The 15,355-nt window shown below is 42.4% G+C and overlaps 1 protein-coding gene across 4 annotated transcripts in view; it reads right to left on the reverse strand.

The window, feature by feature from the left end:
* Positions 1–255: 255 nt before the first annotated feature.
* Positions 256–15,355, reverse strand: part of Dscam4 (Down syndrome cell adhesion molecule 4) — a 48,500-nt gene continuing 33,400 nt past the window's right edge. The window contains exons 5-34 of one of the 4 annotated variants that reach the window (XM_066298035.1): positions 12,821–13,077; positions 11,451–11,655; positions 10,765–10,945; positions 10,579–10,709; positions 10,037–10,313; positions 9,595–9,731; positions 8,403–8,530; positions 8,180–8,345; positions 7,366–7,485; positions 6,435–6,608; positions 5,443–5,580; positions 5,329–5,388; positions 5,040–5,270; positions 4,819–4,986; positions 4,493–4,752; positions 4,197–4,407; positions 3,982–4,137; positions 3,688–3,932; positions 3,390–3,611; positions 3,171–3,331; positions 2,904–3,044; positions 2,772–2,854; positions 2,599–2,716; positions 2,374–2,549; positions 2,186–2,320; positions 1,812–2,080; positions 1,533–1,608; positions 1,056–1,139; positions 789–1,002; positions 256–524 (exon numbers count right to left, since the gene is read on the reverse strand). In XM_066298035.1, the coding sequence (XP_066154132.1) occupies positions 416–524; positions 789–1,002; positions 1,056–1,139; positions 1,533–1,608; positions 1,812–2,080; positions 2,186–2,320; positions 2,374–2,549; positions 2,599–2,716; positions 2,772–2,854; positions 2,904–3,044; positions 3,171–3,331; positions 3,390–3,611; positions 3,688–3,932; positions 3,982–4,137; positions 4,197–4,407; positions 4,493–4,752; positions 4,819–4,986; positions 5,040–5,270; positions 5,329–5,388; positions 5,443–5,580; positions 6,435–6,608; positions 7,366–7,485; positions 8,180–8,345; positions 8,403–8,530; positions 9,595–9,731; positions 10,037–10,313; positions 10,579–10,709; positions 10,765–10,945; positions 11,451–11,655; positions 12,821–13,077 (5,033 nt within the window). In that variant the 3' untranslated portion in view covers positions 256–415. Of the gene's footprint in view, positions 525–788; positions 1,003–1,055; positions 1,209–1,532; positions 1,609–1,745; positions 2,081–2,185; positions 2,321–2,373; positions 2,550–2,598; positions 2,717–2,771; positions 2,855–2,903; positions 3,045–3,170; positions 3,332–3,389; positions 3,612–3,687; positions 3,933–3,981; positions 4,138–4,196; positions 4,408–4,492; positions 4,753–4,818; positions 4,987–5,039; positions 5,271–5,328; positions 5,389–5,442; positions 5,581–6,434; positions 6,609–7,365; positions 7,486–8,179; positions 8,346–8,402; positions 8,531–9,594; positions 9,732–10,036; positions 10,314–10,578; positions 10,710–10,764; positions 10,946–11,450; positions 11,656–12,820; positions 13,078–15,355 lie in introns of all 4 variants that reach the window. The other 3 variants (XM_066298020.1, XM_066298027.1, XM_066298010.1) reach the window with 3 other exon arrangements.

Raw genomic sequence — 15,355 nt, forward strand, 5'->3', positions numbered from 1 at the left:
CACCAAAAAAAAATCATTTTTAAGGCTTATTTAACTTCAGAAATGAAGACTTTTTGAGTTCTAAAAAGTGATTTTTAGACACATTGACACCACTAATTCACACCGCATCAAGTTGAGTCCAAACTCACATTTTTGCTCGTTGTGTTACTAATTAGGGCCGAAAGTGAGTTATACTCCCAAATCAATACTGTAAAAACCGCCGATAAAGTTGCCTCTCTTTACTTAATTACCTACAATATGATACAAAAATTGGTGTACAAATAATTACTCTCTATAATAGGATATCAATACAAAAGAGGTATTAAAAAAACTCGATAGTCAACAAAAATGTCCCTAAAATCATTTACTTTGGCACGCCCATGTTTTGGTAAGTATTTGAGGGAAGCACTTATATACTCTTAGTAGTAAATCAGTTTCACACGTTGATCTGAAACGCCTCTCTTGTAAGTTTGGACATGCCCCTAGACTTGTGTCCTTTGTCGTATTCGGCGTCCGAGAAGTCGCGCAGACTCACGTCAGAAAATCTTTTGTAAATGAAAAATCGATAAGCTTCCCCCTGGACGGCAAGTATAATTAAAGACAAAATGGTGAAGGGTTAAAAAATTTTACATAAGAATAATCGAATAGTAAGGAAATGCTACAGGAGTGATGATAGTACTTAAATTCATTTTTAAATTAAATTTAACCTTTTAATTTATTTTCCACCATTTTGTCAGGATAATTTCTACATCAGTCGAAATAAACCCCGTTGCGATTTCAAACTTTTTCTTTAAAGGGGCGTGCCTTACCTTGAGGGCGGATGAATCCTTTCGTTGAAACTGGGGGCGTGCGATATACTGAAAGTGGTTTCGTCATTGTGACTAGAGTACCCACTGGACGACCTTACGTGCCGCAGACCCTTCGTGCTCCCCTTTCCCTTGCCCTTGCGCGCGCTGTAGGGTTTGCGCCCCACGCTCCCCGAGGGAGGCGATTCCGATGATGTGGACGAGCCCTCTGCACCGCCTTCGCACACATTCAAATTCAAACCTCGTAGAAAGAAACGAAATTATTCTTACCCCTCATACGATGTCCGAACGAAACCAACTCCTGACTGACGGCACGTGCGTCGCCATCCGAGTCTGATCCGAGTGTGTCGTACTCTGAAATAGGCAGGTGGAGAGTTAGTATCTTCTTCACTTCTGAGTCGGTGCTGCCCAGGTTATCAGACTCTGAAATTCGGAGGCGGTATTTCCATATTCGGGAAGAGAAACAATGAGATGTCTCCGAGTTGTTGCGGAATCGAGTTTGATAACTGTCGAATCTATGAAGCTAATCCAGTTGCAGCTGACGTAAAATGCGTTAAACGAACAGTTCAATAAGAATACTGACAAAATAATTGAGGAATTTCACAATTTGTGTCTTTCGTAATGTAGATATGAAAGCCCCGCCTTCTTAATGCGTTAAATGTCGAAAGCAGGGCGTAAAGCTTCACCCTCTAGTTAATTAAATTAAAACGCATCTCACATCACGCCTACTGCACCGCCGTAGTTTACCTTGACTTTCCGAATGCGGATCTCTCAGTCTTCCCCCTCCTTTTCTCCTGACTTTCGTGTACTCGGGCTCTTTGTTCTGAAACAATAAACTTCCATTTACCTGGCAAATTACATACTTTGACGTTAGCGAATTAAGCGGATCACACAAACATCATGGCTGCAACCGAAGCGATTGAAGAGGGATGATAAATGTGATAGAAACGAGAAACTTACGTGTCCTAACTTAAACTTATCATTAGGTGGTGGTTTTACGTCATGATAAACAAAAGAGCCGCGTACCGAGTGGTACGGTCCGCTGTACACGTTGCCGCTATACGAACTTTCACTGTACGTCGGTTTAGACAACTGGAATGTGGCGTACGGACAGATGTCCTCGATGTAGTCGGATGATTCAGGTTTGTAAGGATCCTCCACCTCCAAGGGTTGAGGACCACGCCCCACCCGTACTGCTAGGTACTGCTGATCGCGGTTTTGTTTGTTCTGGATCTGTGCAATAGTGGGCGACTCCCCTATCGAGTGATTCTGCGTGTTGCGCTCCGAGAGACGCTCTATAAATGTCAAATAGTTATGGAGTCAAAGTGACACACCGTGGACATTAACGTGTTTATTTGTCAAGATGTCCGGTGTAACGTTTGTTGTTGTCACAGACTTACTGCGACGGTAAAGCAGCGCCACAAATATAACAACCGAAATGACAATCGAAGACACCATCGGAACTAACAGTTTTGCGTTGAGATAAAAGGATTGATCTCCTGAGTGGCTCACAGGGGGCGACAACTCCGGAACAACTGAAAAACAATTTAAGGTTAAATTTTACATAAACACAAAATGGTGGCTTCACCTCCGGCAAATGTCAAAGTAGTGAAATTGTACAGGGCTTCAGTTTCACCCGCATTATTATGCGCCGTCACCTTGATTTGGTATTCCGTTCCCGGATAGAGATCGACAATACTGTAAATTCTCTCTGTTGGTTTTACATGGTTGGCCGCGGTTGTCCAGGAATTGTGTCTCATTGGCCTAAAACTCAGTAATGACCATCACGCTCTATAGTAGACTGATAACTAACCTATAAAAAATCGCGAAATGCAAAATACCACACCCTCCGTCACCCCATGAATCTAACCATACGGTGGCGACGGTGGTGTTCATGGTGAGCATTTGCGATTGCTTCGGCTGCACTGGAACTAACGAAAACATTCTATAAAATTCCAGAATGACCCGAAATATATTTCTTTATACCCGTTCCTTTAGTGTGTGCAGTGACGATGTCGCAAGGCAATCCGGTGCCTATTCGATTGAAGGCAGTGATGTAGAGGAGGTACCTAGAAAGGGGTTTAAAGCGGGACTTCGCGTATAGGGAGGGACATTTACCTGCTGCCACACCATAGGTTACGGAGCATGTGCTCGTCAGTTCGGGCGGGGATTTGCAGCTCCTCCCAGTCCCCTCTATCTCTTTTGTAGTTAATCACGTAGCCTAATATAGGAGAACCACCGTTGCCTTGGTCGACCCAGCTGAACCAAGTCGGTAGGAAAAATTTATTATCATTGATAATTAAGTTTTTATGTAAGAGCAAGATTATTTGTGAATATTTTGTTTGTTATGTGTGTTTGAGTTCATTATCAAATTAAAATACTTACCGTAGTTGTAAACTGTCCGTAAAGGCCTCTACAACATTTAAAATAGGTGCTTCCGGCGGCACCAGCACCTTCAACACATACACAATCTCGTCCTTACCATACTGGTTTTCCACCGCGCATGAATAGTTGGCCTGATCCACATTTTGAATATCTTTTATAACCTGAAAGTTCCATCGTTATTCCCCACTCGTCACGCAAGCTACTCCTCTGACTACTCACCAATGTGGCATTTGGGAGAATTCCTCGCCTCCCGCCAACCTCTAGAGGCATTTCGTTCAACTTCCATATGGCATTGGGCAGTGGAATCCCCGCTCTCTTGCAATGCAGATAGATGTTTTGTTTCCATGCACTGACCACTTCTCTCCCAAAAGATGCGATTTTAGCAGGTACGTTCTTGGAGGGCGTAACGGTGATTACGCGTGTGCTTTCCCCCTCTCCAATCTAGAGAGAAATCAGTAAGAAATCTGGGGATTGATCATAAAGAGGCGGAGCCTAAAGAGGAGCAAAAAAGACATACTCTAGTGGAAGCAGTGACCCAGAACTGCAGAGTATTGGTCTCGTGCCCGCGTACTACTTCGTGCATCTCCGTCTGTGGACTGAGTGCCCTCTTGTGAGTCCCCTCCTCCTGGCCATCCTCCATTATACTCATATAAAAAGTATAACCAGTCAAAGGGCCATTGCTAAATTGAGGGGGCAACCAAGACACCAAGATTTTATTAGGGGCGCTCAGTACCGCCTTAATTTGCGCAGGTGCCGAAGGCACTAAAAATAATCGATTGATAATTTGAATTGGGAAAAGGCAATAGCGTACCATCTTCCTCAGTTTGACAGTAAACGGGCGACGATCTGACACCATCACCGCTGCGAGTGTATGCTAACACTGTCATACTGTAATTGGTAAACTTCCGCAGTCCCGAAATAGTAGTGCGCAACTGGCTGATGATTTTAGTTTGCTGGTCATCGTTATCTGTGAAGTTCAAATTTGTCACTAGTTCTTCCCCTCCCTTAATAAGGTCTAAGTCTTACCATACCACTCGCCCACTGAGTGATAAGTGACCTTATATCCTTGAATAACGCCATTGCGCCCCACGGGAAGCGGGGGCTCCCACGATATGTGCAAACTTTGAGCATTTAAAACAGAGCATTGGACATTTTCGGGGGGGAGAGTAGGGGCGTCTTCCAGAGTACGTGCTGTAACCGGAGCACTGGCGGGGCCCGAGCCTCTACTGTTGTAAGCCTAGGAAGGAGAGGAGCTTGGATGAGAATAGGCGGGGTCCATGCAAAGGAGGAAGGAGCCCATCAACTCTTAACCCAATTTTTACCTGAACAATAATGCTGTAAGTGGAGAACTTGGATAACCCCTGTAGAACTGCTTCTCCTCCATAATGAGGGCGCACCTCGACGCTTTTGAACACGTAACTCTGAGTTACACTATTAGTCTCTTCATCTATCTCTTGGTATCCTACGTGGTACCCCAGTAAATTTCCGTTCCAGGTCTCCCGTACTGGAGGCTCCCATGTAACTACCAACTCTGTGGAGGTCTTGGCTTCCGCCCTAATATCTACTGGAGCGCCACTGGGGACTATTTTTGTCAAAAAAACGTATGAAAAATTTGAAGGAGGGAGAGAAAGGTTTAAGATTAGCTTACCTTCCTCCAAAGTGTTCACTTGTACTGTCTGACTGGGTTCACTGAGCCCTAGGCGGTTCTCCGCTAAAACCCGCAAATGATACACTTGCGCAGGTCTCAGATTCGAGATTGTTGCGCTAGTTTGAGCTCCAGGGGCGGTGACTTTGGATGGTTGATTAGGCCACACCTCTGCACAGTGTAATATTAATTATAGAAATAAAAATAGAGGGAAGTTTTAATACCTGCCCCCGGTTTGTATTGAACGATGTAATTGGTAATGGGGCTATTCCCCGCGTAAGGATAAGTCCAAGTGATGCCGATAGAGCGCGATTGCTGGTCCACAACGCGCACATTACGCGGTGCTTCTGGTATCTCCTGTACTATCAATTGAATGTTCATGTCGTCACTTCCATACGCATTGGAGGCGGAGCATATGAAGATGCCGGTGTCCTGACGAATGGTGCGCTCTATGCCTATTAAGACATGCCCATAAAATATAAATTAATAAACCTTGACCTATAATGACTTTACCTAACTCTGAGACCATCCCGTCTGCTAATGATTGCTCTCGAATTGAATACCGTCCGTCTCCTACTCAACACAACCTAAATTATAAATTAAGAAAGGGGAGTGGCTAAAATTTACCGTCTTTAGATATGTGTTGCCCGCCCACTTTCCAGTTAATCATCATAGGCGTGTCTCCTGTGACTGCGCACTGCAAGTGCGCCTGTTCTCCTTTGACTACTTGCACTTGTTTGGATTTTTGTGTGAAGTGTGCAGGTGCTTCGCACATAAATGCGAAAAGAAATGAATGAAAAAGGGCAATATTTCATTACAGCCGGAATTAATATCAACACGAGGAAGACTTATTTCGCGAGGTTGGTCGTTATTCTTCCCCCCTTTCACCGATTGCGGCGGAGAGTTATGGCCGCGTGCAGGGCTTGTAATAAAATAGGATATATCTGTTGGCAATTTGTACGGTTATGTGAAGGGCGATGGTTGTATAACACTAGGTAACATAAGAGGTAATAAATGAGAATGTCGAAGTTGAGTATCCACCGAGAATGACGTTAATGAGGCGGAGCTTAAATAGGTATGGCTAAGTCGTTTGGAGGTGGGGCGAAAATAAACTTCGCCCAGCGGTTTCATAACTTGAAAACTGCGTTTTTAGGTGCAAAAGTCTAGCTGTCAAAATTTTGGTATCGAATTCTTGAAAATTGAAACAACGGAGGGAATGTTTAGAAATCAAAGAAGTGATTGTAGGTTCAGTTCGATCCGGGTTGCCCCATGCACTCGGCGACTTGGACGCAAACCTTATTAAAGATTTACGTTATTCCTCGATTAATCTCTCCCGGGAAGGAAAATAACATCCCCTCGATCCCTCTTACAAGCACCCGCAGAAAGCAATAAGCCAAATAATATCTCGCCGACAGGTTTTCTTTTGTGGGGGTGGCCACAATGGGGAAAAAATGGATCCTAATAAACGAGACCAAAGGTATTGTGTTACGTTCAAAATGGCATTTTTATTAAATTCGCTTAACAAAGGAGGAGCGGAATTGGATGTTAAGGCTGTATTCTTAACAAATCTATGAAGGGGCAAGAATAACGGTCCGTTTTCGTGCATAACGTCGACTTACCGTTAACTCTAAGGAAAATGACCTTGCTGATACCTGCCCCGATGTTATTTTTGGCCTCGCAAAGGTACTGGCCCTCATTTTCCTTTGATATGTGCGTGAAACCCAACGAACCGTTCTGATATTGCTGCACGTTGGGCTCGTAGTGGAAGTCTTTGTACTCCCCCGGCTGTTCCCCTAAAATCCCCAAGTTTTCCTCAAAGATTATTCCACTAGACGCGGGTTTCTTCCGCTCTAGTTGAACATCCACCCCGTCTCCCGCATGTCAAAAATATTACGAAACATTCGAAATTGCCCATTACGCCCTTGCACTTAAGTTTTTGTCGCTCAAGACCCGTTTGTGTCAATTGCAGATAATGCTCACCCTGCTCGGTGGGGGGGACGGGGTAGTTCATATTTTCCCCGGCCGTGCACATGTCAGCGCAACACTTTCGAGTTTCAATTCGTTTTCGGCGCTCGGAATTGGAAAACGACGTCTGGAAGGGTCGCAGTTTGATTTGGAAGGGCGATTTAATATTTTACACCGTATTACGTAATGAAAATATTTTAATTTTAAATTGTCTACATTAGTCTACATTGTTTACATTTATGTTTTTTAACCGTTTTGTATGAAATCACTGTATTTCATGAATAATCCACCTCAAGGAGCGATTGCCACATTAAATGACAATTGTTTTGGTTAATTTATATAGATTACACGAATTTCTGTTCAAATTAATTATTGTGTGCCAAAAAGAACAAAGTATTTATTCAATAGTGGTAACTTTTCCTCAAAGGATCCCTAATTTAGTAAATTAAGGTAAACACCAATTAGACGTTGTTTGAGTTCAGATAACTGATGTAAACAAATGTAGACAATGTGCACAATGACTGAAACTCCGTAATTAAAGAATAATAAGGATGCAGTTGAGTGAAATTTAGAATATGAGTTTACCGACAGCCTTCCTCCATGTGATTAGTGGCTTCGGATAGCCGTCTGCCTGACAGTGAATGATGGCGTCCTGTCCAGCGGCGACGCTCGAGTCTGAAGGCTCAGACGTCCATCTGGGAGGAACTAATAACAAAAAATGTAATTTTAGAAACTTTTAAGAGAGTACACGAAATATCTGGAGAATTTAAATTCATCCTTCTGAAGGGCATCGAAGCCTAAAAGCGCCCTTAACTTCTATTTCCTTGCCATTACCGAGAAAACCTCACAAGTTTTTTGCAGATGCCAAACTTGCGAATTCAATTTGTTCGAATCGTTTTCGGAAAGCTGAGAAACAAGAAAACTTTCGGTCGTGGTTCGTTCGTGTGGGGTGGGGGGAGAAAAGGGAGAAGTTTCTTGTTTAACTTCGCGGCTGAATATTACAATTACTGCTGCTGTAGAGGCGATTCCAAGGCTATAATTTAAATGAATATTGAAACAGTTCTTAAGTACTTCCGAAAGCCCACAGTAAGTTTCGCAAGTTTCTAGGAGGATTCTGTGGAAAGGAAAAATTCTGGGTTATAAAAAAGTCACATGGACTAAAAGCCGTACGCTAGGAGGCCGTATAGCCTAAAAATTCCAATTTTATGATTGCACACGCCTTTTTAAAACAGGAAAACATTCTCCTGCCACCCTCAAACCCCCAAACAAATCGAATTCCAGCTTCAAGACAGTAAACGGCGAAATTACTTCCGAGCGCCTCTTTCTCAATAAAGATAGAGCGCCTTCAATTTGCCTAAGTGGATTTGCGGGATATTGAGCGACAAAGTCAGCTACTTACCGTTCACAGTGAGCGGAACAATGTATTTCTCCCTGCCAGCGACGTTGCTAGCTACACACGTGTAGTTGCCGCTATGCTGAGAGCTCACTTGGTCTATGATCAGCGAAGAGGAGAATTCGTCGATACGACGAATGGCGGTGCCCAGCGCAGCGTTGTTTATGATTGGCTGAGAGAGACATGTCTCAAAAACCTTCTAGAACTGGTCCGAAGAAAAAAATCTCACCTTTCCGTCGCGTTCCCAACCGAAGGTGATCGGCAGGTCTCCTTCCATGATTTGACAGGTAATGGCAGCTCTCATTCCTTCCCTGAGGAGGTCGGTCATGGGATTGATCGGCAGGATTTTCGGGGGAACTGGAATGTTTTTGTCTCAACCTCCCGACCAATCAAAACATACCTACTTATAGTTAAAGTAAGTAAAGCAGTGGAGCCGCACTAAGCTCTGCCTAGCAATTCTGGAAAATTTCTTATAGGTAAAATTGATTCTGTAGAAATGGGCCAAGATGTGAAAATTGCGAAATTGTGAATATGCGAAATCTCTTTATAGGTTGAAAATGTGAGAAAATAGTCTTTTCCATTGTTTTTTTTTTTCAAGGAAAATTAGGACAAAATGAAACTCAAATTTCAGAAAAGCGAGTTCCCATTTTGACGTTGCTATCATTTAGGTTGAAAGAACTCGAAGTTTAGAAACATTTGTAGTTTACTTAACTTTCCAGATAGGCCCATCGATTTAGTACTTATTTTCATATAATTTTTCCTATCAAAGCGATTGCCACAGTCAGCTTCATCGTAGTTGTCTTTCAGTTTGAAAAAATTCAGAAATTCCAGTTAACCTTTTCCAGAAAAGCGTGTTCCATGATCAACTATAACGTCAGCTCGAAAAAAAATTTACAAGAGCATTCCTCAAATTTACTCACATCCCCATTTTACATGCACCCTGATCTCGAATTATTCATCATCCACGTAAGGCCCATGAATGCCTAACCTGAACAGCGAACTTAATAAACCCCTTCCCAAGGCCTTAATGTCCCTTTGTATGCAAAAACAAGGGCAGTATCTCGCGTTTTATGGAGCCAAGCGATAAAACGATCCCGGGATGGCACCTTCATTAATTCTGGATGTACGCCATCCAGAATCGCCCCTACTGTGCGAACTACCCCAAATGCCATTAGGTTAATGTAGGGAAGGACCGTTTGGAGGTCGAACAGTGTATGTTTGAAGGTTAAGAAGATAAAAGAGAGGAATTTTGTAATTTTTGAATGTTTAATTCGATTCAAAATTTATGGTAAATATCGGAGCTTAGTGCCGGTATTGTTAGGATTTAGAAAGGCCTAATTGACATTTTGACGAGGGTTCTGGGGGTTGCGAAACACAAATGTGCTCTTTCATGAATTTTAAAGTCATAACAACCCTCTTACCGATGACCTGCACTTCCACATCCCTGCGGGCCGAATTTCTCTGTCTATTTTGGGCTTGACACGTGTAGGTACCCGCATCCTCCTTCCTCTGTGTCTGCGCAACATATAAAGTGCCATTAGGGTACACTCGCTGCCTCCTGAAATTGTTAAAAGACTATAAAACTCCTCAGTTGTCTTTTCAAAGGAACAATTAACTGTAAGGTTAGCTCTAAGGGAGATTTATGGACGTTAGCTTAATAAATTCTCATTCCGGGTCCGAACTGAACGTTTTCCAGACGGAATTTCTTCCTTCGACCTGGAATTCCCTTAAGGTGATGTTGATTTGTCGGACCCGGAATGAAAATGAATGAGCTAAAAATGTAGTTAAAAGGAAAACGAGTCGGTGTAGCCCACACGACGATCCGATTTAGCTCCATCAGATTTTCCATTAGAAATCACTTACGCGTTCACTGGCAGCACCTGTCCTTCTCTCTCCCACGTGATGGTTTCAATAGGATATCCAGCCACTGGACACTTGACCACCAATGAAGTGCCAGCCACTCCGATCACTTTATGCATTTCCCGAATGAATGGCAGACCATACACGTTGACCCTTGCGCTGTGCGACACTTTACCCACGCTGTTATGCGCAGTACACGAATATTCACCCCCATCTTCTGCTTTGACGTTAGTGATGTTGACGTGGGAGATTACGTCATCTTGGATGGTGACGTATTGACCTAGAGGCATACTCCAAAGTCAAATGTCCCGGGACCCTGAGAACCGTACTACTAGATTGCTTTATGGAGAATATCAAATTGTGCCTATGTATGAAGTCAATGCCAAGAAATGGTTTAGATGTCACTTTCCTTTGGAACATTCTTTAAAAAATCAAATTTTAGGGTGAGAAATATTTTAAAAGTACTGCTAGTAGTAAACCTATCAGAGTCGACGGACTTCTAGAAAAAGTTGTAAACTTCTAGAAAAACTGCAAAAAAAACGCACCTACGAGAAACCTGGAACTATCTGGAATAGGGAACCCATCCAGGGCCCAAGTAAATTGCGGTGGGGGGTTACCAGAAGCGACGCATTTTAGCGAAACCATTGGCCCGGGCTGCAAAGTCTGCTCGGCAAACCTGCGCAGAGACGATTTTTAAGTTGACTAAATTAAATTGATCTACCTGCGAGTACCAGTAGATCAATTCCGGTCCTGCGTCTCCCATATCCAGTTCTGCAGTTCCTTGGGCCTGATCCCAATTATTGAAGGCAAAGCACTGGTACATCCCCCTGTCGTCTTTCGTCAGCTGTTTTATGGTAAGTCGAGGGGGATCTTTTTTCACCTCTACCCTGTTGTCTGCCGCCACTGGCTTTCCTAATTTGATCCAGAAATCGATGAGGCATGCATTTAATATTCGGATATTTTAATATCGGGAATTGGATTTTTCCTCGGGTGGAATGGAATTGCAAAGTTCGGATATGTGGTAATTGATCGGAATAAAAATATCTAGATAAGTTGAAAAATTCCTTGAATGTCCACGAATGTCTGAATCAGTTTGGAAAATCTCCTAAATTCTTGTTCGCAGAATTGCCCAGCTCGGATTCGCAACAATTTCAATATGTGGTCTAAATAAAAACATTTGGATAGACTGGAAAAATTTTTAAATATTAAATTTTATGGATAACGTCCGGATAAGTGGTACTTTCAAGTTATATTCTAAATGAAGTGATCGGAATAAATTGCATGATTCTAAAAAAAATTAAAAAAAAAATTTAATGTGAAAACGGAATTCTACAGCCCGGAAGAGTTTTTTTTTCAAAAACAGCCTAAAGTGGGAGTAGGGAAGGGGGGGGGGGGTCAGTCTAAATACTTCTCTTACCATTGTGCATCCAGTTGACCTGCGCCACTGGATTTCCATTAACCACACACTGAAAACTAGCATCTTTGCCCACATCCACCACCAGCATTTGAGGTTGAATGTGGGCAGAAAGGGAGGAGGTCACCTCCAGGGTAACCCGAACACTTTCCTCCCCCGCCGAATTGTTGGCAAAGCACACATACACCCCCCCATCTTCCAGACGTATCTGAAACAAAACAGCAGGAGTTCGTGGTGAAATTAGAAAAATTAAAAATCCCTGTTTTGGGGGTGGCGACATCCCGAAGGGTAGGATTATTGTTATTTTTCACTCGGGATTTATTTGAATGTGCGAGAGGTTGCAAAATAATGGGTTGCGTCGCGTTTGTGACAGTTTTATTAAAAGTTATGTAGGGAGCCACCCCGGCGCGGGGGCGGAGGTGAGGGCGGTAGCGACGCGAGAAGTTCAATTTGTTTAATGAAGAGCTTGCCAAAAAATGTCGTTAGGCGACTTTTTTTCGTCCTTTTTCACATCGGACTCGAAATTTGTGGGAGGAAGAGGGAGAAGGCGCAATGACAACTCATTTCATGTAAACGCTTTCCATTCCAGAGTTAATCCTCAACTTACTTCTTAAACAATGGCAATACCATCAGGACCGTTAGAGGAATTGATTGTGTCACTTTTTTGGAAAAGGGTAGGTGAAAACATGGTCAAGTTTCGTGGGACTACCTTTAACAATAACAGAGTTTCGAAACAGCAGAATGGCTAATTATTTCTGCAACGGTTAGAGTTAGGTCAATTGGGCATTTTCGGTAGGTTTCTTTGGGGAAAAGTAGCCATAATTGAGCCCAAAACGAGTAAAAACGGCAGTGAAATTGATACCGAGAAATGTCTCATGGCTCTGAAGATAATTACCGGCTTCGTTAATTTCAAGAATGGAACCCTCGAGTTGGAATTCGTTTTCGGTTAGTTTTTCGAAAAACAACAGGGCCAAAGCGAACTTTTGCAATGTCTGTTATTAAAAAATTATAAGTTTGGAGAAAATTAACGGATGGCGCAAACGTTGCGCGCATAAACTTCGTTAATAACAGCTAAATTAGCTGCCATTGAGCTTCAAATTTACCCCCAACTTCCAGCAACTATTCCAAGCCCAGATAAAATAGATCACTCTCATCAATCTGCATCAAATTTCCATCATCAAAGAGTACCCTAATCCCCATTCCGCTGCGGGAAAACAAAAGAACGCGACCCAATTAACATTCGCGCGGTCTAATTAAAATATTCCGGTAAAGTGCACTGCACAACGCGCTGAATTTTTAACGTGCCACTCTGACAAAACACGTAGTCGCATACAAAAATCATAAATTGTGCTCTAAAACATTTTTTCCGTTACCTTTGAAATTCGGAGAAGACCCGCTGTCAAGAGGGCGACCCTCTCGCCCAGCGGCACCGGCGCCATCTGTCCCTCTTCCTCCTTCTTCCAGTAGTATCCGGGTACCGGGTGACCCTGCGCGACGCAAGGAAGGGTGACGTCATCGCCGACGACTGCGCGTTTCGCATTAAACTTGTCAACGGTAATTCGAGGCTGGACATTGCCCTTCGGTTCAGTGACGATGATTCTGCCTGGGTATGTGGAGGTCTGTAATTCGCCTGCAACAAAGAGTGAAGTTTTATTGGGAGAATAAAACTCCTCGGAGCGGCCCTAAACATTTACAGCCTGATTCGAGTCGACGTGAAAAACGCAAAATTATAACTAAAGCGGAAAGTGCTGAAGTTGCGCGTCTTTATGGATTTCGGGGGAGCATCTTCAGAGGGCTTCCCGGCTGAATTATGTACCTTTTATCCCGGCATTTACAAGGGCTAAGGGCGAGATAAAGCCCTCCGTTATTGAAAACGTCACTTAAGGAAATGCTCACTCTCCGAAAAGCAACACTGTAAATTGAAAATCCGAAGCGGCAAAATGATTTCAATATAGGAAAATTAAATGCTGCATTCATTACTTCTAATTTTAAAAATCTGCTTTACACACGTATGGATTTCGCACGTATTTTCCTTATTCCGAATGCACACAGCAACTTTAGACTTATGCTGCCTCACATTCGAGTCTTAAAATTTGATTTAGAAACGTGTGCTTTACAAACGTACCTTCCTCTCTTCTCACATGTGCCTAACGCGTTTTAGACATTTTAGAAACAAAAGTTAGAAGTGAGGACAACTTTTGCTTAGATTGCTGACTCTTACCTTCGGCGTGAGACATTCGTTTCTGAATTTTTCCAAAAATTAGGCTGCCTTGTTAGATGTGAGGAAAGTTGGTTTCTAAAGCAATGCAGTTGACTTCGAGCACAAAGAACGCCCAATGAAACCTTCGAACGTTAGGTAGAAGTGAAGAAAACTAAATTTAAAAATTTCTTATTCGCGCTAAAAATTAGTGAAATTGTTATTAAAATGCTGTGGAGAAATTAACTTTGAAAGTGGTAAACACGTTTTTAACCGATACTCTGTATGTCGGATGTGAGGAGAGCGTTTTGTAAAACTTGTTGCTGTGATAGACGATTTTGCTAAAAGTGGTAGAATTCATTCTGGGCATGTAATATTCTTTTTTAGAGCATATTGGGAAGATGGGAAGTGAGGAGGGTAATTTTTTAAAGTTCGTTATGTACGTTAGAAGTAAGGCGAAGTTATTTGTAAAGCGGCGCAACTAAATTTGGGTGTCACAAACACTGACTCCCCTTAAGAGATCAATAAAAAAATGTCATTAAGAGTGAGGAGTTTACGGAAAAGCATATAACGCTTTCTGTTCGTGATTGACATGTTTCTAATTTGACAGTTAGAAGTGAGATTAGAAAATATCGAAGATTTTGAGTTGGTTGTTATTAGGGACGAAAATAGGTTTTGAAATAATGAAACAAACCCCGAGAGTGAGGAACAACTGTCTAGTAATGCCGGTGGATGTTAGAAATGAGGAAAGTTCATTTTGAAAACGACCCAAATAGCTTTTGCAAGAGATAAACATCTTAAAAAAATATTTTGATTATTTTTTATGTGATTTTTATTTAATTTATTTTTCATTTTATATTTCGCAATTAGAAGTGCGGAAAAGAAATTTGGGATGTTGCGCGCTAAGAATAAGAAAAATTTGTTTATTTGGCACAGTCCTAGACACTGCGCGCAACAAACACAAACTCTCAACTGTCTCTTCTTTTCAGATAAAAGCTAAAGAAGACGTTCGTAATTCGAGACAATAATTCCGACTTTTTTGAAACTTTTCCTAGTTTACCGAGTGAAACACGATCTCGCAGTTTCCGGTTCCTCCCAAGAGATTTACGGCCCGAATTCAAGTTTTTCGGGTCGCAGTTGAGCGGGTAAATAGGCAATTAAGTTAAATTAACTTTGAAGATGATAAGTTTTCATGAAATCGCCCCAGATGCAGATTTCTGATGGATTTAATTAGATTTGAGTTACGGCCCAAAGGACAAAATTTCCACGAGAGTAAACTTACTTCTAACATTAACGGCACTCTTTCGGACCTTCCGCGACATTAATCACGCTGCAAAAATCGAGACAAAGCGGAACCAGGACCGGGCTTATTTAACATTCATTGAGACTAAAGTTTCGCTTAATGAGGGCCACTCTAGCTGGTGGGTCATGTAATTGATGACCTAATTGCGTGCAATTAGGCCTACAAACTTCTGAATGAGGGTAGCGAACCTCGTCTCGACTGATAAACTAAGAACTATCGATTTTGACCCACTGTGCTCTGGACTAAGCCGAATTGCTGATTAAGTAGGAAGTACTCATCTCAGGCACAGAATAATGACTAGCAGCACGTAAAAATCCTCCTTCAAATGAAAATTTACTACTTCAGACAAACATTTCTTCTTCTTTCGTTGTTTCAACACTGGTAATTTTAAGACAATTGTTCTCACTT

The sequence above is a fragment of the Euwallacea fornicatus genome, chromosome 2 (assembly GCF_040115645.1).
Source record: "Euwallacea fornicatus isolate EFF26 chromosome 2, ASM4011564v1, whole genome shotgun sequence".
Taxonomy (NCBI): Eukaryota; Metazoa; Arthropoda; class Insecta; order Coleoptera; family Curculionidae; genus Euwallacea; species Euwallacea fornicatus.